Genomic DNA, 27,896 nt, shown 5'->3' with positions numbered 1-27,896 from the left:
CACAAGCATTGTTTCTATCAATATTAGTGATTTAACACTTTATAAGGATTTGCTCTAATGTGTGAACCAATAAGCATTGTATCAATTCCACTGAGTTAACACTAGCATTCTAACATCTCCCTTAAATTATCACCTTGTTTCAAGTTCTGGCTCATAACAATAAAACTCTTGTGAAAAAAAATTTACCTGGTTTTCTCACCTCTTTTTTATATGTTAGAAAAGCATACTTCTGCAAAATAAAAGATATTCATTCTATTTTTCTCTTACCAAAGTCACACCAGCTCTAATAATTAAGAGTAATGACCAACTTAAACTTTTATTTTTTATAATCAGGAAATTGAGACAATTTACTATTTACTAAGCCCAGTCATTCAAACCTGGCTTTCTTCTATGGCAAACTCTCCCCCATCATTCCTATTTTCAATGGGAAACAAACAATTGCAAGAATTTTTTTCCCACTAACAGTGACTAAAATATTTTTTAATCTTTGGCACAGGGACTCCATTAGTAAGAAGTAAATGTCAAAAAAATGAAATGCAAAAATATTTATCACAGCAAACAATTGGAAGCAAACAGGTCCAAAAAAAAAAAATCAACCAAGGAATGAATGACTCAACAAATTGTGGTTCATGTTCATGAATTACTGTGCCATAAAAAAATTATGAAAATGAAAACTAATATGAACTGATGCACCACCATGAAAACTACAACAATGTAAATGGAAAGAATTACCACCACCACACAAACTTAATGCTATGAAAGTTAAAATGACCAAAGAAAACAGGAAAAGGGATCTCCACAAGCTTCTCTCCAGAGGTGGGATGCCTCTTGGGAATAGCACATTGCATATAATGTCAATTGTTTTCATATCTTGATTAGTTTTACTGAACTTTTTTTCATATTTTTTCTTTATTATGAGGGTTGATTGAGAAGGGAAGAGATTAGGATAAATACAGTTGATGTAAAAACAAAAGCTGCAATACAGGATTTTTTTTTTTTTAAATGCCATTCTTCCAGTTGAAATCCAGCTATGGATTTCCAATTGATTTCCAATTCCTTCACTACATGGTTTCCCTTCTCTAAACACTCTCCAACTTTAGCAATTTCTTTCTAAATAAAACATAGAACCCAAATAATATAACTAGAATGTCAGAAAGTTCTATCAAAAACCATCAACAACCACCACTGAAGCCTAGAGTACTACAAAATTGAAGCCTTTTTGTAGGGGGAAGTAATACACTGGAAGTGATATTTGTTTTTACATATCTAAATCTAATCTTAGGGAATGAGATAGTAGACTCCCAAGGAAAAACTTTCCACTAATTATAACTGTTCTGAAATATGACAAGATGAAATCCCCTGGACAGGAAACCTGTGAGACAATACCCACACCTACCCTCCTCTAGTTTACAAGAGAACTTTACTAGTCTCAGAAAACAGATTTCCACAGTTGGCACATACTCCACAGATGGAAAGAAGGGCATGAACTGATAGTTTGATATTTATAGTTCCTTTAAGTCCAAGGCCCCAATAGAAGGTGGAGCCCTGATTTGCCCTACTATCTACATCTAGTCTTCAGATGCAAATTTCAGTGAGGTTAAGACTACTTCCTGCTGGGCCTAAAATTAGGTAATGATGAAGTTATTTTGAAATTTACTGCACCGCTCCCAGTATACTGGTAAAGATAACAAATATGGAAATAATGTTGAAAAGCTGCAGAAAAAGCACAGTAATGTAGAGTTTTGAATTCACTTAACCATTCTGAAAATAATTTTCTTTTTGCTTTAAAAGACAAAAAAAAAAAAAAAAAAGATCCAAATGTCAAAGTATTTGGATCCTTTGGCCAGTTAGAGACCAGAAAGACCAAGATTAACAGTAGGACTTTGTGGTAAACAAATGGCAGGAAACAAAGTAAAATACCTTTTGATTTAGAGAACAGCTAAACAAATTGTGGCAAATGAATAGAATATTTAAAAATAGATTCTTATTTATCAGTAAAATACTACTTTTAAAATAAGTTTTGAAAATTTTAGATTAGCATTAGTACAAAATAACTACTATTATCTCTTTGGGCAAAATATGAAGCAAGAGGGATTAGAAGACTTACATGAATTGATACAGAATAAAGTAAGAAGAACCAGGAAAACACAGTGATTACAGCAATGTAAATTACAATAGCTGGGGTAGCTGGGTAGTAAAGTGGATTGGTCCCAAACCTTGTATCAGGAAACCCTGAGATCAAATCCCACCTCAAGACACTAACTAGCTATGTGACCCAGGGCAAAGTCAGTTAACTGCCTCAGTTCTCATCTGTAAAATGAGGTGGAGAAGGAAATGGCAAAACATCCCAGTATCTTTGCCAAGAAAATTCCAAATGGAATCATGAAAAGTTGGACAAACATAAGGAATAATGAAAACAAATTCTAAAAACTCAAAAAAAGTTCTTACAATAATGACTGAGAATTAGTCACTGAAAAAATTTTAGAAAAATCATCTGTTTTTGCACAACTGTGAGACCTATTATGTAGATTATTTCGTATATTCTGAGGCAGTTTGATAATCGTTCTTTTGGTGAAAAATTCTCCCTCTCTCCTTTCTTGCAAGGGATCTAGCTGGGAAAGAAATAAGGGAAATATTCAGAAATAAAGATACAAAAACAAAATATGTCAATGAAAGATTTTTTTAAAAAGAAGCCACAAGTAAATATTACTCCTGGGAGCTAAAAGAAACAGTGACTAGAAAATTGGACTTGAATTCAAATCCTGTCTCTGATAACTTATTAATTTGGTTAATAGGCCAAGTCATTTAATTCATCTGGATGAATATTCTACCAGAAATGCCACATTCATATTATCTGCCTCCTCCTCTTCCCTCATCTCTGTCATACTTTTGCCAAATTCTACATCTCTCATTTATCCCTTTCCTTCTACTCATTACCAATACTATCATCATGTACAGCAGTTTATTATAAGCTGGTCTTTGTCATTCCAATCTCTCCCTTCTCTAAGCAATCCTCTACAGGATTTTAAAATAATAATAAAAATTTAAAAAGTGTAGCCACTCCTCAAAAATCTTTTTACATTCAGGTGTTTTCCAATAATTCCTTGTAAAGTCCTCCAGACTCTGGCTCCAATCTAATTTATAGCCCTATTTAATGTCATCCTTTCTCTTTCACTCTCTGTGTTTATCTTGTCCATTTAACCTCACATCTAAGTCTCAACTTCCTCATCTGTGAAATGAGGAAATTTGATTTTATTGATCAGAGAGAAATGCATATTAAGACAACTCTGAGATACCACTACACACCACTCAGATTGACAGGAAATGTTGGAGGGTATGTGGGAAAATTGGCACACTAATACATTGTTGGTGGAAATGTGAATGAATCCAACCATTCTTGAGAGCAATTTGGAACTATGCTCAAAAAGTTATCAAAGTGTGCATACCCTTTGATCCAGCAGTGTTTCTACTGGGCTTATATCCCAAAGAGATTTTAAAGAAGGGAAAGGGACCTGTATGTGCAAGAATGTTTGTGGGAACCCTCTTTGTAGTGGCCAGAAACTGGAAACTGAGTAGATGCCCATCAATTGAAGAACGGCTGATTAAGTTATGGTACATGAATGTTATGGAATATTATTGTTCTGTAAAAAACGACCAACAGGATGATTTCAGAGAGGCCTAGACTTACATGAAGTAATGCTAAGTGAAATAAGCAAAACGAGGAGATTATACACAGCAATATATAACTATCAACTGTGATGGACTATGAGATGATTCAAACCAATTTTAATTGTTCAGTAATGAAAAGAGCCTTCTACGCCCAGAGAGAGAACTGTGGGAAATGAGTGTGGACCACAACATAGCAATTCCACTCCCATTTTGTGTTTTTGTTTTTCTTCTTAGGTTTTTTGTGCAGCAAGATAACTGTAGAAATATGTACACATATTTTGGATTTAACATGTATTGGACTACCTGCCATCTAGGGAAAGGGGTGGGAGGAAGGAGGGGAAAAGTTGGAACAGAAGGTTTTGCAAGGGTCATTGTTGAAAAATTACCCATGCATATGTTTTATTAAATAAATAAATAAGAGTTTTGGCTGCTTGACACCTCTAAGGTCCATTCTAGCTCTCAAGCTATGATTTTATGATTTATCTCCCACTTTTCTACATTTGGACATCTCATGTCTAAAATACTCCTTCCTCATTTGCCTGTTAAAATTCTTTTCCTCCAATACCTAGATTAACTTCATTTCCATGAAGTCTTCCTGTATCAATCTCCTGACACAGATCTCTCTACAAATGAACTGTGTATGATTCCTTTGGGGTAATATGGTAGTGTGAATAGAATACACAATATGGGATCAGGAGGAAATGAATTCAAACCCTCCCTAGCTTAGTGATCCTACACAAAAGTCTCTTTGCTTCAGTTTCCTTATTTATAGAAAAAGCAGCGAGTATCTTATCTTACAAGGTAGGTAGGAGGATCAAATGGGATAACATGTAAGTCACTTTGCAAACCTTATTAATAACTATTATTATAATCATTCTTATTCCTATATATATAATTCCATTAGAGTACAAAGCTTTTGAAAGAAAGAACCGTCATTTTTCAACTATCTTCATATCTATATTCTAAGTACAATGTCTTAAAATAACCATTTTCAGAAGGCATAAGACCCAAAGAAAGCAGCGCAAAAAAAAAAACAAAAAAAAAAAAAACCCTTCCAAACTCAAGCAAAAGTTTTCTCTCACTGTAATTACTTGCCAATACACAATGAAGAATTATTTCCCCTTTTATAGACGAGGAAACTCCACTTTTAGGGAGTGAAAGTCTGGTCCCAAGTCACACGGTTGTGCTCTACCACACTCAGACTAGAAGTACTTGAGAGTCTCCAGGGTGTTCTGTTCTGTCCTTCAAAAGGTAGAGGTAAACCCAGCAGTCAGAGTAAATAACACTCCCTCGGAAAAACCCCATTTCCATTTAAAAGGTAGACAACAGAAGTGATAAAGAGGAAATCTGTTCATACATTAAATCCCCATATTTCTCAAGAGCAGGAAGTAGGACAAAAAGACCTGGAAATTTCTGAGTGAGGAAACTGTGGGAGACACACTCAGGCTCCCTTCCATCTAGCAGAGAAAGCAAAAAAATGTTGGTGTGTTTTGGGATGGGAGAGGTGAGAGAGAGAGAATAGACTCAGATCAATCCACCCCACATAGAGGCCCAATGTTCTGGTGCCAATTCCTAGTTTGTGGGCACAAGGACTATCAGAGGACAATTGGCAGAGACAGAGAGACAAAAATTGATACATAAATACTAGCTCAAGACATAGAAATAGATAAGACAGAAACAGACGGACAGACAAGAGACAGAGACAGAGACAGAGCACTACATAAGCAAATAAATCATGGCAGTACAAGATGGTAGAAAAAACAACGAAGTTGGAGTAATTGTTTAATATCTGATTTAATTAATTAATGTTTTAAAAGTTGAAAAACACTTTCATTTCATTTAATTCTTCTAACAACCCAGTGGGGTTCGATGCTAGAATTATTCCTATTTTATAGTTGGGAAAATTGTGCAGAGTGTGATTAAGTGATTTACTCAGGTTGTACAGCTATGTGAGGAAAAACAAATCTAAGTCTTCTGACTCCCCCCACATCACACTCTCCCCCCCAAAAACCCAAATTCTACCCACTATGGCACACTGCTTCCCATATCCTCCCACAGATTTAAATTAGAAGACAACTATTTATTAGACTTGATAACTTTCAGGAAAGACTTTTATAAGTTTAAGTTTCTTCATCTGTAAATTTTTTTTTTTGAGGAGTGAAGATGAAGAGGGTTTACAAGGTAGAAAAAGAACTAAGGTGCTTTCCTGCTTTAAATTTTATGACCTTGAGAATTAATATTGTAAGTGGGTCAAAAGCTATTCCCAAGATTCACAGAATCCTTGTTGTACAAAGTATATAACCTTGTCTTTTAAAAGCATATAATCAGACATTAGCGGCTTAAACAAACACTCCAGGGTTAAGGAATGCTTGATAGAAATGAAAAAAGCACACCAAGGTTTCTTAAGCTATTTCTCCCTATCTCTGGTCAGAGCCCAGACATGGCTTTCAAGTTAAGCTAACAAGTTAGCAGGTTCAGAGCCAAAAAGGCTCTAAGAGGCATTGTAGAGGTCATGTCTCAAAAGTACTGCATTATATATGATCTTGAAGACTTAACTTTTAGGTAGGGTCTTTACAAATCAGAGACCATTCTGAAGGTGGAAACTGAGCCCTGAAAGTTTTAAATAACTTGTCCAAGGTCAAGAATGAGCAAGTTCAATGCTCTTTCTACTATGCTACACTCTACCGTCTGCCTTGTGAAAAAGTAGGTTTTCCTTACTTACTTCAAGGCTTTGGATAGAATCCAAGGTGAACCTCTTAGGCAGAATTCTGGGAGTAATGTTACAATGAGATTTCATTAACTTGATGCCAAATGGAAAATCCCTTATTACAAAAGATATCCCTACTCATCTGCTCAAGGAAAAATCATGCTACACTAATTAACGATTACATAGCACACTAGAAGCAGCCCCTTCTTTTCATTCTCCAGCTCATTCATTACCTGTTCCATCAGGCGTAGATCTCACAAATGTGGGCAGCATTTTCACAGAGGCTGTCGGGTGGGTGTCAGCTCCAAGCCCTTTCTCCATCTCCTTTCGGAACCGTTTAGAAACCTCTTCAAGGGTTTCATCTGAGAGTCGCATGTGATAGAGATACTGATCAACCTGGAAGAGGAAAAACAAGATGTGATCAAGATGGCTTAACAAGTGACCCTATCTGTGGCCTTCCCCCTCTTTCTTCCTCCTCCCTCTCTCCCCCCTCTTTTTCCCTCCCTCCTCCCACAGGCAGTAATCAGAGCTTGGAAAAGAAAATCTTCTTAACATTTTTTTGTCTTTGGTTCTCCAGCGCTTTGCATATAAAATACTTGCTTCATATAAAGCTCATTGATCCGAAAGAATTGGAGAATGTACAAGTGAAAAAACTATTTATTAAGCACCTCCTATGAGCCAAGTCCAAGAAAAGAGAAGACTCCTTAATACAAATAAGAATTTTCCCAAAGTAGAACCAACAAAGAAAGGGCTGGTTCTCCTTTGAAAGTCTTCAAGCTGAGGGCCAAAGAACCCACTGTCAGAACTGCGGTAGAGGGGATTCCGGGTCCTCTAGGATCAGCATCTATGACTCCTTAACATCATTTACTGGAACATGAAGCAATATGCCAGTTTCCTCCTGATCTTATTATCAAGGAACCTTAATTGTTATTGGCTCAAACTTCAACTTACTGAAAGTCCTATAGAGCAGTAATTCCCCATCTGTGGACTATACCCATGATTTGCCTTTCAGCTATTACAAGATCCCAGGTACTTGAATTTAGAGCTACATTTACTTAGTGATTTAAAATGTACAAAATACTTTACATAGATAATCTCATTGATCTTTATACAACCATCACTATTATCCCCATTTTCCAGACTGAAAAAAACAATGAGACTGACACCAGAGTCACCAGCTAGTAAATATCTGAACAAGGATTTAAACCCTTTTTTCCTGACTCTAAGCCCACAATTCCACCCATCTACTCATGCTGCTTCTCCTGAAATAAATTTTAGAGGCCATATAATCCCATTTCCTTCATTCACAGATGAAAAAAACTGAGGTCCAAATGCATGTGTTTTTCACTAAATGATTAAGTACAGTAAATGAGATAACATGCTTTCTGAGATAAAATCAAAGTAACATCTCTGAGCATTTCCCACCTTATAAGTAGCACATTTCATAGATGTGGTCGTTGTTGGGTCATGTCTTCATGACCCCATAGACCATCATAGCACACTAATATTGTCCTGGCATTTTCTTGGCAAAAATGCTGGACTGGTTTGACCAGAGGCAAACAGAGGTTAAATGACTTGCCTAGGATTACAAAGTTGGTAAATGCCTGAGGCCACATTTGAACTGAGGCCTTTCTGACCCCAGTCCAGCACTCTATTCAATGAACCACCTAATAGTGTTAAGTAGGGACAAAAACATCGGCACAGAAACAGCTACATGGCACTCAGTCTGTGGTCAGAAAGAGTTCAAATTTAACCAGAGGAGAGCTAAAAACTATGCAAGTCATGTAACCAGGTTCTATCAGTTTCCTCAACTTTAAAATGAGAATAATAGCACCTACTTCTCAGTGCTGTTGTGAAGATCAAATGAGAAAATTTGAAGTGTTTAGTATACATCCAAAACATAGTGGGTGTTATCTCCTTCTTTCTTTCTATCTTTCCTTCATTCCTTTACTACAATCATTTAACTGAAGATCTAGGGCCAGGAGGCATCCACTATGTAAAGAAACAGAATATTTTTGCAGAAAAAAAGTAAGAGATCTCATAAAGGACTCAACAAATAATAATAGCCTACCTTTCTATGATATTTTAAAGATCATAAAACACTTTCATTCACAACTCTATGAGATAGTGCAAATATTACTGTGTGATTTTAGAGATGAGGAGATGCCCAAAGTCCACTTTAATCTTTATCATTGTATCCCAACTCCCAAGTTCTGGAAATAAATCCAGATCTCCTAGCCTCAAGATATCTACCATCACATCATTTATGAGAACCAAAATGATGCTGTGGTCAAAAATCAGAGGCAGTTTTGTTTTATTTTGGATTCCACAAGAATCCAAGAAATAACAGCACAAGACTAATTCTCCTTATTAAATTTTCTTCTGGTTCAGGAAACCAGCTGAAATCCATCACTCTCTCCTATGATCAAGCCTATCCAATTAAATGTTACTTATTAATTGGGATCAAATTGCACAAACCAGCCCTCTGCTTTAATCTCATTAAGAAGCCTTCACTCCTCAGTATGAATTATAACAGCAGCAGGCTGAAAGTTAGGAAACAGCTAATCTTGTGATCTCTTATTCAACCCACTGGAAAGGATTCAATCATAAATGACATAAATGGGAAGATATGTCACAGAAGTAGGATCACATAGTAGACATCTAGGATCACAGCATTGGTAAGACAAAAAGAGACCAAAGGACATGGACTTTTCAGACACAGATGAATCATTCGAACAGAGACCCAGACCAGAAGAATCCTTGATAAAGTCAAGAACCATTAAGAAAAAAAGGGAAGGGGAAGAGGCATTTATTACAAGTCTTCAAATGCTTTATAAATATTTCATTTGAGCCTCCCAACAATCATATGAGATAGGTGCTATCATTATCTTTTCTAGAATTGAAAAAAACTGAGGCAGAGAAAACAGCAAAGAGAGAGAGGTCAAATATGAATTCCAGCCCTAACTCTTTATCCCTGAGCTAGGTACTTAAGGAAAAAAGGGAAGGGAGTCTGTGTTTAGAGCCTGCCATATGAATACCTATGGATAGATAAATGACTTCAAGTATTCCAAGAGTTCTCCCTTTGGAATAGGAACTACACTTACTCTGCTTGGGACTCTTTCTTCCCTCCCCCATAGCTGAGGTACACTTGCACTTCGGGAATTTGCACCCAGATGAGTTATGTCTTCCTGGACTCAAAGTTCATCTGAGGTTGCCTGTTGCCTATCCTCGTTTCTGTTGCTCCTATCTAGTCAGTGAGTGATGCATGAAGATAGAGGTGTGAGTCAGCCCCTTCTCTCAAACAGTATATTGTGGGAAGAATCTCAATTCTCAGATCAAGGCCTTGGCAGCCCGCTTCAAGGTCTTAGTCCAAGACCTTGATCACCCACATGCAGTACTGGTAGCTTAGTTTTCCTAGACAAGGCCTTCTTTGTGACCATAAAAATTATTTTCATGGGCACATTAAAGCTCGTTAAATAGTTATTGAAACTGAAGTGATCTTGTGTGTCCTTGGAAGACACACAATAATCCAGAGGCCCATAATACCAATATCCCAAGAGAATGAGTCCATTAATTTGTGACCAGAACGTTTTGATCTTCCTTCTGCTTCTGTGCTGAGCTAGAAGAGTAACACAGGCTAACAGAAGGGACAGAAGGTTATTAATACTCTACCTGACTCCCAAACCAGCTCTCCTTTCTTAATACCAGCCTTTTTGGTTTTTGTAGCCCAATATTAAAAAACAAAAACAAAGAATATCGCACATGGCTCTGAAATTTGCAGTGCTACCTCACAATTAACATACAACAGCACTTCCATCTCAATGTTCAGCAGCTGTGCACAGGGTTTTCAGTGACAACACTGGAGCCACCCAAGACTTCATTTCTATCCACATCCTAGAAAGGGAAAGAAAGGAGTCATCTGTCTAAGAAGAGTTTTTCTTTAGACTTTAGTGGTGGCAGAGGCTATGTTAATAACCGGTTTAGATAAAACCTCTTTGGTAACCCTTAGATAATCACTTCCTGGTTGGGTAATCTTCCCCACAGCAATACCTCCCCCCACCACCACCTGCACTAGGCTACTTCATCTATTGGTGGGGGAGAGGAAGGTATTGACTATACTGACTATAGAATTTTGTATGGAATAAAGACTTGGAGCAAATACACTAGTGAAGATCCAGATAAATTCATGAATTTCTTTGGATAGTATTGGTAAAGCTATGTGACATCATGAATAAAAAGCCCCAAAATGAAGATTTGGGCTCAGGTTCTGTCTCTCACACTGGTTCTGTGATCGCAGGCCCTCACTTGACCTCTGGGTGGTGTGAGCCAGTGATATCAAACTCAAAACAGAATAAGAATACATGAGGATCCCAGCTAGTCTACATAGACTTTACAAAGCACCTGTTAGCATTATCTACAGTGTAATGAATTTTTATTTATTTTGTTAACCATTTCCCAATTACATTTAAATCTTGTTTGAGACCACAAGGAATAGTATTGCTCCAAGAATCTGATGGCTCTGTTCTAAAAGCAAAATAGATACCAATCTGTATTTGTAGAGTTCCCTATGCCAATGAAATCACAATTCTAATTCCTGCCCTACCACAGATCATATTTGTTTTCACTTTGCCCAATCTCGTCTTACTCAGCCTAAAAATCCTACACTTTAAACATCTTCAAAGACTGGGTAAGGGTGATAATGAAGGACAAAATACTTGGGGCTCTACTCTGATCTAGCTTTTAAATCTCATTCAGAGATTCAGTTTTTGGAAGGCACCACCTGTTCCAAATCATCCACACACAAAAAGCCTTTCTATACAGCAACATCTAGAAGTGAATCATCTACCCTCCATCTGAAGACTTCCACTAGGACACTGAAGATGCATTTCACTTTTGGATGGCTCTAAATGTTAAGATGTTTATATAAGTCTAAATCTACTTTTTTGCAAATTCCCTCTTCTATGACTCTAGATCTGCTCTACAGATCAAGTTCAAAACATCTTCATTTAACTACTACTTACTTATGTACAAGGACCATGGCCAAGGCAAATATTTGTAAACTAGGAAATTCCCTCCAGACATTTATAATATATTTAGTGAAATCAGACAGGCAAAACTATAATATAAGGAAGTCTGTAAGTGCTGTGTGAGTTGTATAGGCAGTATGTATAATGATCAAAGTCAAAAGGAAAGAGAGGGTTATAAGAATCAGGTTAGACATTCTGACCAGTGATATCCATTTCAGAAATGAATTGTTCTTGGCTAATGTGGTAAGATCAATATCTTTGGCTCCATAGGCTGGACTAGCTTTTTCTGGGATTCTCTTCCTTATGGGACAAGCTCAACTGAAACTACTCTAGAGCCTTAAATTGGCCTCAGGATAAATGAGGTTTGAATCATTGATTTAGCTTCCTGGTGGCCTGAATACACAAAACCAGCCTATAAAGAGTCCAACCCTCCTCAAAGCATCTGATTCTGGCACGTATATAGCCAACAAAGGCAAGGGAGCCATATCCAGATGAATCAATGCTGTGTCATTGCTGAATATCCTTTCCATGCTCTGGTTATATAAGCTTCCCTTTGCTATCAGATGGTCTATGAGTGTCTCATAGAATTATATATCTGCAGCTAGAAGAAATCTTAAAGTCACTATTGCCAAGACCCTTTAAATAAGGGATAAGAAAACTAAGGCCCAGAGAAGTTGCTTTGCCCAGAATCACAGAGGTACTTAGTGGCAGAGTCAGAACAGAAACTCAGGTCCTTTTAGCTCTTTAGTCTGCACTGTTCCCACTGGAACCTGCAGGTTGTGGTATGGCTAATGTGGCCATAAAACATTTTGCAGACTTGTTTAAAACATTATATAAAAGGGAATGACAGAACAAACTGGTATCTGAAGAGAATAGAACGCATTACATTATGAAATGAAATGGAATACATTCTTACACTGAGCAGAAATGAGAGGGAAAGATAGTCTCAATGAGACATGGGGATACTCAGGTAAAATGAAGAGGGAAGTAAGCAGAACAAGGAAAACATCAAGGGTACAAAAATGACAATTTTTAAAAACTTGACAACTCTGATCAACTAAACAATCAACCATGATTCCACAAGACTTTAAAAAAAATGTTCATTTCAAGACAGAGAATTGTATTCTTTGAACAAATCTTAAGAGACCAAGGGCTTTCCTTTTAGGAATACAATAAGAGAAACATACAGTGTGTCTAGATTTAAGAAAGGCATTTGGATGGGAAAATCTAAATAAATGACAACACAATTGACTAAACCCAAAGACAGATCTCAGTAAATCTGGTAAAAGGTTTCTTACTAGAATGTCCTTAGCAAATTCTGTTAAACATTTATATCTATCTTATAGATGGAGGGATAGTCAACAGTCAATAAGCATTTATAATACCCTTATTAGGTGCCAGGCACTGTGCCAAGGGCTAGAGATAAAAATACAAATATGAAAAAAACAGTTCCGGATCTCAAGCAGCTTATACCTCAAGAAGCTTATAATCTAATAGGAGAAAATGACAACTTACAAAAGAACATTGAAAGGCAAATGGTTTGGGAATAGAGAAATGGTGTGAGGAGACTTAGTCCTATTATATCTCTTTAAATAGAAGGAGTCTGTGACTCTACCCTACCATCAAAGAGGTTAAGGGGAATATTGATGAAGTAGAAATAACTAAGCTTGACTGGATGTTGCAAGATAAAGGGAATTCCCAATGACAAGTTTAGTGGAAATTTAGTGGAGAAGCCAAAGAATCAACTATTCTGGATAGCAAAATTGTATTCTAAAAGGATCTTGTTGAGAAAAGTCATAAACTGAACAACTGAAACTATGTAAAATCCTACAACTGGATTCAAAAAAGCCAACTACCCAAGTATAATAAATTAAGTAAGATATGCCCAGAAAGCAATTCATGCTTTCATTCATTTGTGTGGTTTTTGTTGGGCAGCAAGCTTATTGAGTCAGAAGGATTCCGTGGAAACAAAAGAGCTAATGGGGTCTTGCTGTGAATTAATAGAAGAATAATGTTCCAAACAAAAGAGGTGACTACTGCTACTGCAAGTTCATATCCTGTTCTGGATATCATGTTTTGGGAAGAATACTGACCAAGTTCAAAAAGCTGGAAATGTAAGATGGCAGCCAAAAAAAAAAAAAAAAAACTACTGTTAACTTAGGCTGTTGCATCAAGTCATAATCATAACTGACATTTACATGACCCTTTAATTCAATTATGATTTAATATTACTACTTTTGAAGAAGAAACTGAAGATCAAAGGTTAACTGTCTTGCCCAAGTTCTTATAGATAGTAAGAATAAAAAGCAGGATTTAAATCCAGAACTCCCTGACTCCAAATTCCAATATTCTTTTTACTTTACCATATCCTATCAGGGAGGCCATATCTACACTAGTATACCCACTTTTAGAATGTAAATTGACTGGGTAGAACAGGGGTTCTTTGCCTTTTTTGTGACAGATTCTGTCGGGCTATCTGGTGAAACCACAGACTCCCTTCTCAGAATAATGTTTCAAATATATTTTAAATAATGTTTTAAAATGCAATAAAATGCATAGAATCCCAAAGGGAATCAAGGAAAATAAAGATCTAACTTTTTACCAGGCAAGTTCATGGACCCCAGGCATTCAAGAGTTGCTAGAGAGCATTCAGGGAGGGTGATCTGGATGAAGAAGTGGCTGCTGTCACAGAAGGATCCACTGAAAGAACATAAAGACCTGGAGGCCACCTAAATCAACATATTTTTACATATGCAGTCTAGGGGGACTAACAGCAATAAACTTGGAATTAGGAAGTTTAAAATCTACCTCCAATAACCTGCTATGTACTAAACCTGTTTTCTTATCTATGAAATGGGGATAATGATAGCATTTATCAACCAGAGTTGTGAAGATTAACTGAAATAAAATAAACCACCTATTGCCCAGTTATCAGACAGGTGATAAGCAGCATAGACTACAAAACAGGTACTGTCTCCAAATTCAACACTTTTCATTGAACCATACATACTGTCTACAGAAAGCTAGGAATATTTACTTGGAAGAAAAGAAGTCTTAAGGGAAAGTAGAGATTGGAGGGAAAAAAAAGACTAGATATATTCTGCATATGTAAATTAGACTTAGAATTTAAGTTAGACATAGCCTCATAAACAAAAACAAACAAAAAAAATCCCATCTACACAGTTATCTCATAATAGAACAGGTTGCACTAGAATAATATCCCCTAACACTGGAGCTCTAAAAGCAGAGGCTATCATTTCTAAAATACTAAGTAATTTAGTCAAATTTATAAGAATACAAGTCATTTCCCAATTCATAAATGGTCAAAGTATATGACCAGGCAGTTTTCAGATGAGAAATAAGTTATCTAGAATGATAAGAAAAAGTGCTCTAAATCACTATCCACTATAGAAATGCATTAATTTGCATCCTTTCAGAGTAGCTAATATGACAGAAAAGAAAATGATAAATATTGGAGAGGATGGGGCAAAATTGTAAGACTAATGCACTGTTGATGCAAATTGTGAACTGATACAACCATTCTGGAGGGCAATTTGCAAGTACGCCCAAAGAGCTATAAAACTAATCCAGCAATACTTCACTACTAGGTCTATACTTCAAAAAATCATTTAAAAAATTTTTTTAAATCATAAAAATATTTATAGCAGCTTTTTTGTGATGTTATATGAACGTAATGAAAAATAAAAAATTTCAGAAAAAGCTCAAAAGATTTGCATAAGCTGATGCTCAGAACCAGGAGAACTCTGTACACAGTAATAACCAACACTGTGTGATGATCAACTCAGATAGGCTTATCTTCTCAGCAATATGGTGATCCAAGACAATCCCAAAATGTTATCCACATCCAGAGAACACTATGAAGTCAGAATACAGATCAAAACATACTATTTTCACTTTTGTGAAAATGTTTAATATGATTGTACATATATAATCAGATTGCTTGCTATATTAGGGAAGGGGAAGGTGAAAAGGGATGGAGAAAAAATATTTGGAACTCAAAATCTCATAAAAATGATTAAAAACTATGTATAGTTGGAAAAAATAAAATATCAGATGAAAAAAAAAATAAGTAAAAGCAGAAGCTAGATGACTAGTCATCAGATTGTGCAGGGAACAAATGTTTTGGGAATAAGTTAGAAAAGTTGACCTTCCAACTCAAATATGACATCTCTGTTTTGGTTTTTGTTAAGAGTCCATATTTAAGAACTCAAGGAACTAGATGGAGGCAAAGATATCACAGGCTAGTCACATTACTAACATACAGTAATAACCTGTCTATATTTAGTCATGAAATGCTATAGACTATATATAGTCTATAAACTTTAAAACATGGGACAATATAGCTAATTATCCAAGGAAAGCCTGAAAATTGGATGCCAGAATCACTGAATCTCTATTTTAGGAGTTTTAGGGATCATCTTATCCAATCTGTAACCAAGTAAGAATTCAAAATACTCAACATAGTTATCTAGTCATTACTTGAATGAGTGATGACTGGCTGCTATTATTTCCTTTAAACATACACCCACTCATTCCTTTTTCACCCCCTTTAAAAAAGAGAAAACTTAACCTTTTGTGAATGTTCACAATTGATTGAATCGGGAAGGTCAGTGCTCTTGGCTAGTTTTCTTAGCACCTCTTGCAGTATAAACCAGTAATTCTTTTTTTTTTTTAATTTATTTATTTATTTATTGGTTTTTATTTAATAGCCTTTTATTTACAGGATATATGCATGGGTAACTTTACAGCATTAACAATTGCCAAACCTCTTGTTCCAATTTTTCACCTCTTATCCCCCACCCCCTCCCCTAGATGGCAGGATGACCAGTAGATGTTAAATATATTAAAATATAAATTAGATACACAATAAGTATACATGACCAAAACGTTATTTTGCTGTACAAAAAGAATCAGACTCTGAAATATTGTACAATTAGCTTGTGAAGGAAATCAAAAATGCAGGTGTGCATAAATATAGGGATTGGGAATTCAATGTAATGGTTTTTAGTCATCTCCCAGAGTTCTTTTTCTGGGCATAGCTGGTTCAGTTCATTACTGCTCCATTGGAAATGATTTGGTTGATCTCGTTCCTGAGGATGGCCTGGTCCATCAAAACTGGTCATCATATGGTATTGTTGTTGAAGTATATAATGATCTGCTGGTTCTGCTCATTTCACTCAGCATCAGTTCGTGTAAGTCTCTCCAGGCCTTTCTGAAATGATCCTGTTGGTCATTTCTTACAGAACAGTAATATTCCATAATATTCATATACCACAATTTATTCAGCCATTCTCCAACTGATGGACATCCATTCAGTTTCCAGTTTTTAGCCACTACAAAAAGGGCTGCCACAAACATTCGTGCACATACAGGTCCCTTTCCCTTCTTTATAATCTCTTTGGGATATAATCCCAGTAGTAACACAGCTGGATCAAAGGGTATGCACAGTTTGATAACTTTTTGAGCATAGTTCCAAACTACTCTCCAAAATGTAAACCAGTAATTCTTAGGATTCATAGAAGTGTACAGCTACCATGCCATACAAATCAAAGCATCTCCAAGCTTCTATTCCAACAGTAGAGAATGCCATCCGAAGGCCGCACCCTTCAGTTTATAGATGAGAAAACAGGGCTAGACAGAAATGACTTGCCCAAGCTTCTATAGCTAATACGTGGCAGAGGGTGGATTCAAACTCAAGCCTCATGCCTCCCAACCCAAGGCACTGCTACAGTCAAAAAACTGCTCAAGGTATTCCTCTGTAACATGTGAAGAAACCCCATAGCACTAGATGTCATTGAGGTTGCTTCCAATGCTGACATTATCAATGGTCTGAAGATTCTGGTTCTGTGCCCAGCTCTGCTAAAACTTGCAGATACAATAAAGAGAGTACACGATCTGGAATTAGAAGATCTGCATTCAAATCCTGACTCTTCAATTTGTTATTTGTGTGATTTAAGTCCAATAATAATATATCTGTTTTCCATATATAGCTTACAAAATACATGAAGGTTACATGTGTGAATCAGAAAGAATTCTTAGCCATTTAAATCTGAGTTTATCAATGAACATTAATTTCCAGTGCTTTCCCTAAATGTCAAATGAAGTCTCAATTAGACGGTTTCTATAGTTCTTCTGGGTTTCTTATCTATTGTACAGTAGCTCTGGATTTCCCAGAGTTCAATCTGAAAACATTCAAAGTTTATTCTCCCTTGACTCATGAGAGATGCTATTCATTGCTCTTCTATATCATCTTATCCTGTGGTATTTACCGCAGTTCAATTTTCTGTTTAGGTAAAATAATAGTAATAATAAAACCCTGGCAATGGTGGTGTAAATAAGAATGCTTTTTGATTTAAATCTAAATTTGGCTACTAACACACTTTGATTGTCTCCTACATATCAACATAGGAATATATATTTACAGTTGGATTTTTTAAAGTTAAAAGTTATTATAGGTGTTTATTAAAAATGGACTTTTTATGGATATTTAATAATTTAATATATTTATATTCATTTTAGAAACAGCTAGAGTGTGCTATGGATGAAGTGCCAGATCTAGAGTCAGAAAGATATCTTCCAGAGTTTAAATCTGGCTTCAAGGCACTAGTTATATGACCCTTGGCAAGTCATTTAACCCTATTTACTTCAAAATTACTCATCAGTAAAATGAGCTGCAGAAGGAAGTGGCAACCTACTCCAGTATCTTTGCCAAGAAAACCTCAAATGTGATCCTAATAATCAGACAAGACTTAAAACAACTAAAAAGCAAATGTATATATCTATTTATAACATATAATTGTGTACAATTATATATTTAAATAAATATTAAAATTATCTAATTACATTTATATATCATGTTTGTAACTTGATGTATTTATAAGAACAGTTATATGGGGCAGTCCTCCAAGATCCCATAAATATATCAATATGTAAAATAACATTTTAATGTACTTCATATTATACATTGTACATAAAATATACTATATATGCATTATAATTGTTTTTGTTAGATTGTATATTACATGGTATATTCTATTATAATATACATTAATATCAGTGTAATATATAATATACTATTTAATAAATATTATGCTCTATATTATGGTTCTCAGGATTTGAGAAGCTATGAGGCATTGTATAATGGAAAGGCTGCTAAATTTGAAATCTCAAAAGTTAATATTAGAGTTCTGATTCTGTCATTTAGTGCTTGTGACCTTGGACAAGTCCCATTTAACCTGTCTGAGCCAGAACTGCCTAATCCTTAAGGGATTAGATTAGATGTCTTCTAAGATCTTCTAAGAGTACTTTCCAGGTGCTAGTTATATAATCCTAAAAGTCCAAATTCCTTTTAATTCTCTGAAAGAAAAGGAAATCCAAAAATCTAGATAAAATCGAATACACTTAGCCAAAGCTCCAAAGGATTGATGGGTTACTAATGAAATTGGTTGATATGCAAGGTTTTGTTTGTTTTTACTGATTCTTTGATCTAAGATTTAACTTATCCCCTTTTATGGAAAAGAGGGTGGGGAAAAGTTAAGGGAAGCTCTGGACTCAGTAAGTGTCAGGCAGAATGAAGAACATCCCAATGGCTAATTTCTTTGTTTTAACCACAAGGCTGGGGTTGCTTATTCGGAACTGTGGCTGGAAGTTCTATGACAAAGCACTTGTTTGAAGATACATGTGGACAAACTTGGTCTTTAAGAAATGGCAATGCAAAGAGCAAGTTGCCAAGAAAATACTGCTGAAAATAAAAGGAAGAATGGCCTATCACACACACTTCTCTATCTCTCTTCCTCTCTCTCTCCTTTTCTCTGTGTCTCTCCCTCTCCTTCTATTTCTCTTATCTATCTATCATCTATCTATATTTTAAGCCCCTTGACCTAATACACCAGTACAAAAACCTAACTTTAGTCTCGATCACCTGCAGACGGTAAAACCAGAGCTTCTTTATTCAGGGCTAATCTCTCCCTCTCATCTTAGTGAGTCCAACTCTGACATACCACATGGGTCACAAACTAAGATAGGGTGGCTGTTTAGGTGTGGGAATGACAGAGCTGTCATGTGGGGCAGTCCTCCAAGATCCTATTACAACCATCCATGAGTCACAGAGTTTCCTGTTAATCCAGTTCTCACTGTCTGCAGCGTCATGTTTCATACAACTTTCATCCAATGGCATAAGGGAACAATCTGGTGAACCCTGGATCATGGGGGCTATCCGGGATCCTGAAACATGCAGTTAAACAGTATATTATGTGTACTGAATGATCTTGAGTACAAAGAACTTAAGCAGCATGACAATATGTAAAACACTGAAAAATTTAAATATGTGACCCTGCCAAAAAATGATGGTTTTTATGGGACTGCAACACGACAGTCAATCTACCTATGTAATAACTAAAGAGCAATGGAAAAGTTAGGTATGAAGTGTTTAAAAAAAAAAAAAAAAAGCCATTTGGACTCCATAATGATTCAACTGATAGGAAATACTACCCTGAACCAACCCTAATATTTATTGAACTGTTTCCAAAGAAGGCAACATACTAGGCATTGAGGGAAAGGGGAGTGGGGGTAGTATTCCTGTGAAGAGGGGGAAAGAAAAAGATAAGTAAACACAGATGTCTAAGACATGATCCCTTATCTCAAGGAGCTTATAATCTGACATATTTTGGTTTAACAGAGAAAAAAGGGAGGGGCAGAACAAAGATCAAGAGCATGTTCATCAGATGCCTCTACCAACTAAGCCACCTGTTGTAGGAATTGCTATGGCATCAAAGAAATTAGAATTCACTTTGCAGATGAGGAAACTGAGGCCCATAGAGGGGAACTTTTTCAAGGTCATATTAGGGAGCCAATAAACAAAACTTGAATTTCAACCCAGTATTGACTGTAGATAAAGGGGTCACAATGTTTTCTTTTAGTTAAGCAGAAGACACCCTTTATAATACTGAATCACTTATGTTCTTAAAAAAAAAAGTTGGTGGCTCTAAGAGGGGGTTCAGGTGGACATTAACATGTACTCACAGAAAGAGCCTTTAGTGTGGAAGACAGGAGGCTGAATTGGGACCATAAACCCATCCTAACAACCACATATCTACAACCCCTTCCTTTCTCTCTGAGCCTCAATTTTCCTTATTTTAAAATATAGTGGTAGGATGGATGAGATAATCTCTAAAGTCCCTTCAAATTTTAGTTTCTATGTTTAAGTTATCTAAACTTAAATCTATGAAACTCAAAGACAAATACAACCACCTGCAGTTATACAAAGCATTACATATAACTGGTCATGTGGGGGGAGGGTGTGGGTGTGTAGGTGTGTGGGTGTTTTCGTGAAAAAGGAGACCGGAAAAAAAGGAGATTACTGGAATAAATTGGATAGGCAATGTCTGGAAAAACAATTGGATGAGTTGAGAACCAAGCACAGTTGCAGGGAAGACTAGCTAAGAGGGAAAGTATTCAATATAGACAAATAACACAACATAATGGGCAAAGAAAAATAGCTTTAACTTCTTTCCTTCACTCAACAGCTGAGATGTTAATCTAAAAACAAAGACTTTTTAAAATTCCTCCCAAAGTCCTAGAATGAGGGACCACTGTTGTGAAGCAGTGGCTCCAGTAGGGGTGACCAGCTGGCTTAGGCCCAGATCATTAAACAACCCCTACCTCTTTCCCCAATCTCTGCCAGTGGCCTGCTGGGTGACCTCTGACATTGTCCATCATGTACTCTATCCTCCCTGCAGGGAAAGGTTCCCAAGACTGGTGCTTGGGAGGGGGAAATCCACAAATAAAAGTGTAAAAAGTTTCAACACCCCTAAATAAGGGCAGCATTTTAGATGAATTGGGGCTCAGCCTGCCAATCCCCTAGGAAAAAAGCCAAGACTCCTGACTCATTCATTGCACAAACTAAATGCTGTCTGGCCAGCAGCAAGTAGCGAGTGATCTAGAACCCTGGGGTTGAGGATCATTTGGGGATATTTAACTGCAAGTACATGTTATAATCAACCAAGACAAAAAAAGGAATCCTCCCTCTACCCTGGCTAAGCAAAGCAAATGATAAAAGGCTCAAATCCCTCCTGCACACTTAGGCCAGTTTCTATCTTGGAGTGCTTTGTATAGTATTTGTCACCATCTTCTGCTATGTCAGAAATTCCCGAGAATACTGTAAAGGGTGCAAGGCTAGCACTTAAATGTTGTTCCATTTAGAATGAAATTACCAGATCTGGAGGTACTACATACCTGTCTGGCCTAAAGGGTATGTAGTCAAAGTTAAACTGGAGCTTACCTTAGTCTTTGGGTGGCTCTATTACAGGTCATATGGGAAAGTCGAGAGATAAGGGAAACCTGAAAACAGTATGACCTCGAGCAGGTATCACGGCACAATCCATCCACGAGTTTCTTTCATGCTACCATACAAACTTACCTTCCCCAAAGGGAGAAACTGGGAAACATTAGCCTAAAGAGAGCAAGGATGACCAAGCAAATTCTTAAATTCCAAGAGACTAAATTACAGTTAGTCCCTTGGAGTCGGTAGGCTGAGGTTCAATCCCAGCTCACAGCTGTATGATCTTGGAAAAGTCATTTCTGTTTTCTGGACATCAAATCAATTTCCTCAGCTGTTAAGTGAGGGGGCTGTTATATTAAGTAATTGTTAAGGTCCCCATTTATATGAAGAGTTGGATTAAAAGCTGTACTCTAGCTTCTTGTTAGGTGGTTGTTAATGTGTTTTACAAACTTTTAAAGCACAAATAGATATGAGCTATTTATTAGATTCTTGCCTAATTAAGACCAAACCAGTCTGTACCTGTGGGCCAGACCTCCTGCCATCACTGCTAATATATAATTGCAATAGGAAGTTATCCCTGAAATGAGAAGACACACATTTCAGTAAATACAAATCAAATGACTGATACACATGTGTATCTATGCCTACATATGTATATATGCACTTATGTATGTATAAAACTTTTAAGAGCTTCAAGCTTTTGAAAACACTTTAAAACTTTTTATGAGGACACCAAGAGGTACCTGAGGAAATGGAGAGAGGGAAGACTATTTGAGTGCAAGTGAAATATGGCTCCCTGCAAGAACTGTACCCACTACAATGTAGCCTCAAATAACATGACTGCTGAAATAACCACGTCTTAGAAAGCAATTTTAAAGATCTGTGTCTCTTTCTCCAGAATATGGAGACCACAACTGGGACCCACCAGATATCATCTCCTCCCTCCCACCTTCACAAGGTTATTGGGAAGCTTAAAGGGATCAGTTATTGGAATTCTACAGCAAATAAAGTTTTAGTCCAATGCTACTTTTACTGATTTTTTTTTTAACTTCAAAAAATCAGAATAATCTCTTCCTTTAAAAATTAAAAATTTTCCCCACTGACAAGTGGTAAAAAGCATAGGTAATAGATGTATAGATTTTTTAAATTCAAACTCAGCAATTAAAAATTTAAAAGAGCTTATTATCTACAAAGCATTGTGATAGGCACTGGTAGTTTAGAGAGATTGACTTCCCTTAATCAATTTAAGAAACATTCATAAAGTATCTATTCTACTTCTATGCACTGTTTGGGGTTATTGGGAAGATAATAAAGTACTTCATGGCTATTGGGAAGAATATACACCCATATAAACTATTATAAAGAGACATTTATATGCATATAAATATTGACACACATATATGCAAAAGGTGCTAACCAAGTGCTACATGAAAGCTGAAAGCTGCGAAAGTTATCAACTGAAAAAAAAAAATCAGGAAAAATTACATGAAGCAGGCTGAATTGGGTGATTGGGTTTAAAAGACAGCAGGAAAACAGGGGAAAGGAGAATATTCCAATCTTGGGAACAGTGTGGGCAAAACGTCACAAGTAAAGTTTAGGGATACAGTCTAGTTTGACTGACAAGAAAGGAATCAAGTATTAAACAAGCTAGAAAGCTAACAAGCTTTAAGGCAAGGAGCTATAGGAATTACAGATTCAGGACCTAAGGATATATAAGACAAAAAAAAAAAAAAAAAAAATGAAACAATCACTGACCTCAAGCAGTTTATATTCTCCAGAGTAGATAAAACATAACCAGAAAGCAAATACTCCAACATGGAGCATCAGGTGACCAAAGTTCTGGAACTAGGCTCCTTAGTTGGGTTTTCTGAGCTTGGACAAATATCTCAACCTTTTGGAACCTTAATTTGGGCAAGGGAAGGTATTTGGAAGATTTTGAAAGGTTTTAAATACCTCAAGTGATGTCAAAAATGGCCTGGCAGCTATTTGAAAGAAAAACTTGTTTTAAATTCCTATTGCCCTAATCCAGACAAGTGTAAAGAAGTAACTGTGACCTATAGTAGTATAATGGCATTGGGACAAGCACAGAAGAGACTGAAAATAACTTCAAAAATTATGAAACAGTCCCAAGATAAAATTTGGAACTAGACTTGAAGGTACTTTATCATTTAATTCAATATCCTCGTTTTTCTGATGAAGATCCCAAGATCATAGATCTTGAGATGCAAAAAGACTTCAAAGGTCAGATAGATGCAACTAATTTTACAGATGAGGAAATGCGTTCCAGGGGGGCTAAGAGCAATTCAAGCAGAGTAATAATAATAACATCTTATATTTATATAACGCTTTAGTGTTCAAAGTATTTTCGTGTGCCAAGTACCTTCGTGTGCTCATTTTTTCACAAAAATCTAGCCAGGAGATAGGACAAACCACTATTATGTGAGGATAAGGAAACAGTGGTTCAGGATAGTTGATTTAATGGCATAACCCAGTTTAGGGCCAGGTCTCTCAAAACTCCCATTCCAATGTTCTTTCTAAGATCCCCCACTAGGAGCAAATTCATTTATAATCCCAAAGGGTAGAAATTTAAATAAAGTAAAGGGCACTTTAAACAAGGCCAAGTGCTTTAGGGACTAAGAATATTCCTCAAACTGGAGAAACCTCCAAGTGGATAATATTTCTTCCCTAATTCTCCTTTGTCTTTCCCAATTCATTAGTGATTTCTCCAAACAAAGGTTAAGGGAAAAAATTCCTCCAAAACATAACACAAATATCCACTATCTTTCAGGGACAGATAATCCTAGAAATAAGCAAGTAAATAAATCTTGGCAAGGGCAAGTTGGCTCATTGACTTTGTTTCAATAAAAGGATATTAAGAGCTGAGTAGGGGGTGGAATCATTTTTCCTAAAGCTACATTCCAGCCCTGAGCTGTGGGCCTGTGCTACTTATAAATACAAGGTAAAAATTCGGCAAAAACACTCCTTTCCTTCTGTTGCTTTTCCAAACTGAGGCCCTATAATGGTGTGGTTTATTTAAAGGATTATTTTGTCATAGTTCCAAGAACAAGGTTTTAACGAATTACATTTTATTTTACTTTTATACTCTTAGCTGTGTGCCTTTTGCCCACCTGCTCTCCTGGATGTATTATGGATGGATGTGTATTAACTGCAGACTAAAACTGGCAACCAAACTTTTTCACTGAAACTGAAGGAATGTCTTAGTAGACAAATCATTTGATGTGGAAAAGTTTGTTTTTCCTTCCCCCACTCCCTTCCCTAAAAAGTGGGCTCTCCAGTCACTAGACTGCAATTGAGCCAATGCTTGCCTTTTCATTCAGTCTCAGAACACATCAATTACTCCACTAATTCCCTATCCCTACCCCCCACCCTAAGTTCTGCAGGAAGACAGTCCAAGTTCATCCCTCCCCCTGAAGCCTCCTAGCCAGGAGACAACTGGATCCAGGTCATTTGAAATTCTTGAACTGGGGGAGTAAGGATTATGTCATCCCCACAGACCCAGTGGAGGGAAGATTCAGCAAGAGAGTAGAGATTAGAAAAGGGACTTTTTTCATGGAAATCCATGGAAATTTTATAAAGAAGGGTCAGAACCAGTTCTAAAGAACTTTAGCCAGGTCCACAATTGGTACAATAGAGACTGTCCACAGAGGTGCCAAAAAGGCAGGACTGCAGTCACAAAATCCTAGAGGTGAAGGCTTTCCCTAGAAACTTTTGAAAATTAACTTTAATCTAGTGTCCTGCCATCCCACTCCTCACTTTTGTAGAGGTGAAAGAGAGAAATAAGTGATAATTAGGAGGCGGAGTGTGGGGACAAATGAAGCAAGACTTTTTGAACATGGGTGGCAAGGCAGAAGGGAGAGGAGGAAATACTTCCCTTTGACTCACTCCAACTCCCAACCCCTGTCACCACTGGGGACAAAAGAATCAATCCAACTTAGAGCCTGTCTGTCTTTTTGTTAAGTTTGTTGAAATAAAGGGCACTTAAGTGATGCAAATGCTTGGGACTCTAGAAATACCAAGCTGGGGAGATCTCCCAGTGCAGTAAAAGGGACCAGAGCTAAGAGTGGGGAGGTGAAAGACAGAAAAGACACAAGAGGAACTTAGAAGAGAGAAGTTTTCTTCCCTCAAATCTACACGTACTACGGACAACAGAGTTCCTGTCACGCTCCACCCCGCCCAAGTCAGGATAAGTTGCCCACACAGAAGTTCTCTATTCTCGAAGGAGGATAAAGTTAAAAAACCTCCCTTAATTTTTTCGGAACGTACAACACGCCTGAAGTGGAACCGAGGCTTTTCCAATCTCTCCCATAGTTCCATCAGAGGACTCCCAAACCACGTGCGCAAAGACTTGGCCCCTCAAAAAAAAAAAAAAAGTGAAAGAGGTGTACGGGGCTTTTCGGCTGGTCTTAGGGGAGGAAAATCCGCTGCTGTGGTGTACGTACGTGTACATGCACTCACACAAGCAGCGCTAAATCACACGCGCTCCCGCGCACACACTCGCTCTCTCATCCACCCAAGTGCGCGCACACCCCCGGACTTCGTTAAGCGGACGTGGCTTCGGCGGAGGAGTTTCCCAGTAGTAAAAGTCTTTTCCGGCTCCCCGGGGTAGGGTTGGGGGAAAGACGGGCAGGAGGGGTCTGTCCACCGCCCCTCTCCCTCGCCTTGGACGGCAGCCCCGAATAAAATGAGTCCAGGATAGGGCTCCGGCTCCCAATCTCCGGGAGATTAGGAAAGCCCGGGCAACCCAGAGTGCACGATCCGATACCTCTCCGTCTCCGGGGGCTGGCGGGCCCGTAAGGGGAGGAGAGCGGAGATAAGGATTATTTTGCCTTCTCGGCCCTCGCTTACCTTCTGTACTTGATCATGGTTAAGCTCCGTGAAGAAGTAGGCGAGCAGATGCGAAGCTATCATGTTCCAGCTGTTCTCGATAGGGCTAGTCGGCTCCTGTGTTAGGACAGAAGGGGAGTGGAGGCGAAGGCGGCGTGGATCTAACCGGCACGGGGCCGCGCGTGGAGGAGGCTGATTGTGGAGGCAGCGGAGTCCCAGACCCTCAACCGCAATTGGACCTGAGGCAGAAATCCGCTCTCGGGACGCCTGCACTCGGAGGAGGTCGCGGCGAAATCAGAGGGAGCAGACGGATGGAAGCGGAGGGAAACGAGTTAAAAGTTTAAAACCTGGCCGTCTCAAAGGAAAAAAATGTTTCTTTTGCTGAATGGGCAGCGTTCGCTAAACGGGTAAACTGCTCCAGTGACAGACCCCCACCAATAATCGCCGGCCACGGCCAAACTTGAGCCGAACGCCTCCGGATTAGCAAACTGGCACCGGCCCTAGGAAACACGAGTACTCAAGGAGCAACTGAACTGTGAAACTCGGGATGGGCGACGCAACTCATTCATCGAATACAAAACGGCCTCTCCGGGCTCCCGCGTGTCCGGATCCGCTGGTGCTTCCCGCCTGTCTACGCTCTTGGCCTCAGCCCTCTCTCAAGCCCCGGGCGGCGGCGGTGGTAGTGGTGGCGACGGAGGGTTCGGGAGGACTGCTAGCTCTCGCCCGAGTTTCACGCAACAATGTGGCTCATTGAGAGCTGAGCCCGCCCCTCGGCCTTCCTCTGACGCGCCCGCGCCCTGCGCGCCGCTCATTGGCCGCAGCGGGAGGGTGTGTGTTCCTGAGGCCGGCCGGCATCCCCATCGCAGCCAATCCCTCTCCGCGGGCTCCCGGGCCCCCTCCCTCTCGCCCAAGGCGGGCAGTCTCATGTGATGCCCCGGCAGGGGCCCCCAGCCTCGCTAGGCAGCCTGCATCCCTCCGGGCTGGGAGGCGGGGAGAGGGCAGGACACGTGGTGGGGTGTGAGTGTGTGTGATGGAACGTGATGGTCCATCCCTAGGGATGAGTGAGCGAGTAAAGCTGAGGTTGCGGTGTGTAAGGCTAGAGATTATGGGCGTAGGGCACGGGAAGTGAGGGGATTGTGCCTACTGGGTGGGTAGGTGGCTATTCTGGCTGAAGGTAAAGGAGGAGGAGTGTGGGTGACTGGAAAAGTACCTAAAGATGAGCCATCCTTAACACAATTGAGGGAAGAGTCCGATTCATGTATTACACATTTATATGCCAGAAATTGGGAGATGGAGTTTCTTGTTTGGGAAACGGCAGGAAAACCAGTCACCAGATAGCAGAGTACAT

The 27,896-nt window shown here is 38.2% G+C and overlaps 1 protein-coding gene across 2 annotated transcripts in view; it reads right to left on the bottom strand.

Moving 5' to 3' along the window:
- LOC100930478 (hexokinase-2) overlaps positions 1-27,896 on the bottom strand; it is a 108,132-nt gene that overhangs the window by 62,235 nt on the left and 18,001 nt on the right. The window contains exons 1-2 of one of the 2 annotated variants that reach the window (XM_003757962.4): positions 26,570-27,241; positions 6,610-6,772 (exon numbers count right to left, since the gene is read on the bottom strand). In XM_003757962.4, coding sequence (XP_003758010.1) covers positions 6,610-6,772; positions 26,570-26,632 — 226 coding nt within the window. In that variant the 5' untranslated portion in view covers positions 26,633-27,241. Of the gene's footprint in view, positions 1-6,609; positions 6,773-26,569; positions 27,242-27,896 lie in introns of those variants that run through there. The other variant, XM_031950665.1, reaches the window with a different exon arrangement.

This window comes from Sarcophilus harrisii, chromosome 2 (assembly GCF_902635505.1).
Source record: "Sarcophilus harrisii chromosome 2, mSarHar1.11, whole genome shotgun sequence".
Taxonomy (NCBI): domain Eukaryota; kingdom Metazoa; phylum Chordata; class Mammalia; order Dasyuromorphia; family Dasyuridae; genus Sarcophilus; species Sarcophilus harrisii.
Note: the sequence above shows the minus strand (reverse complement) of the source record. Positions and strands in the feature narration are given on the sequence as shown.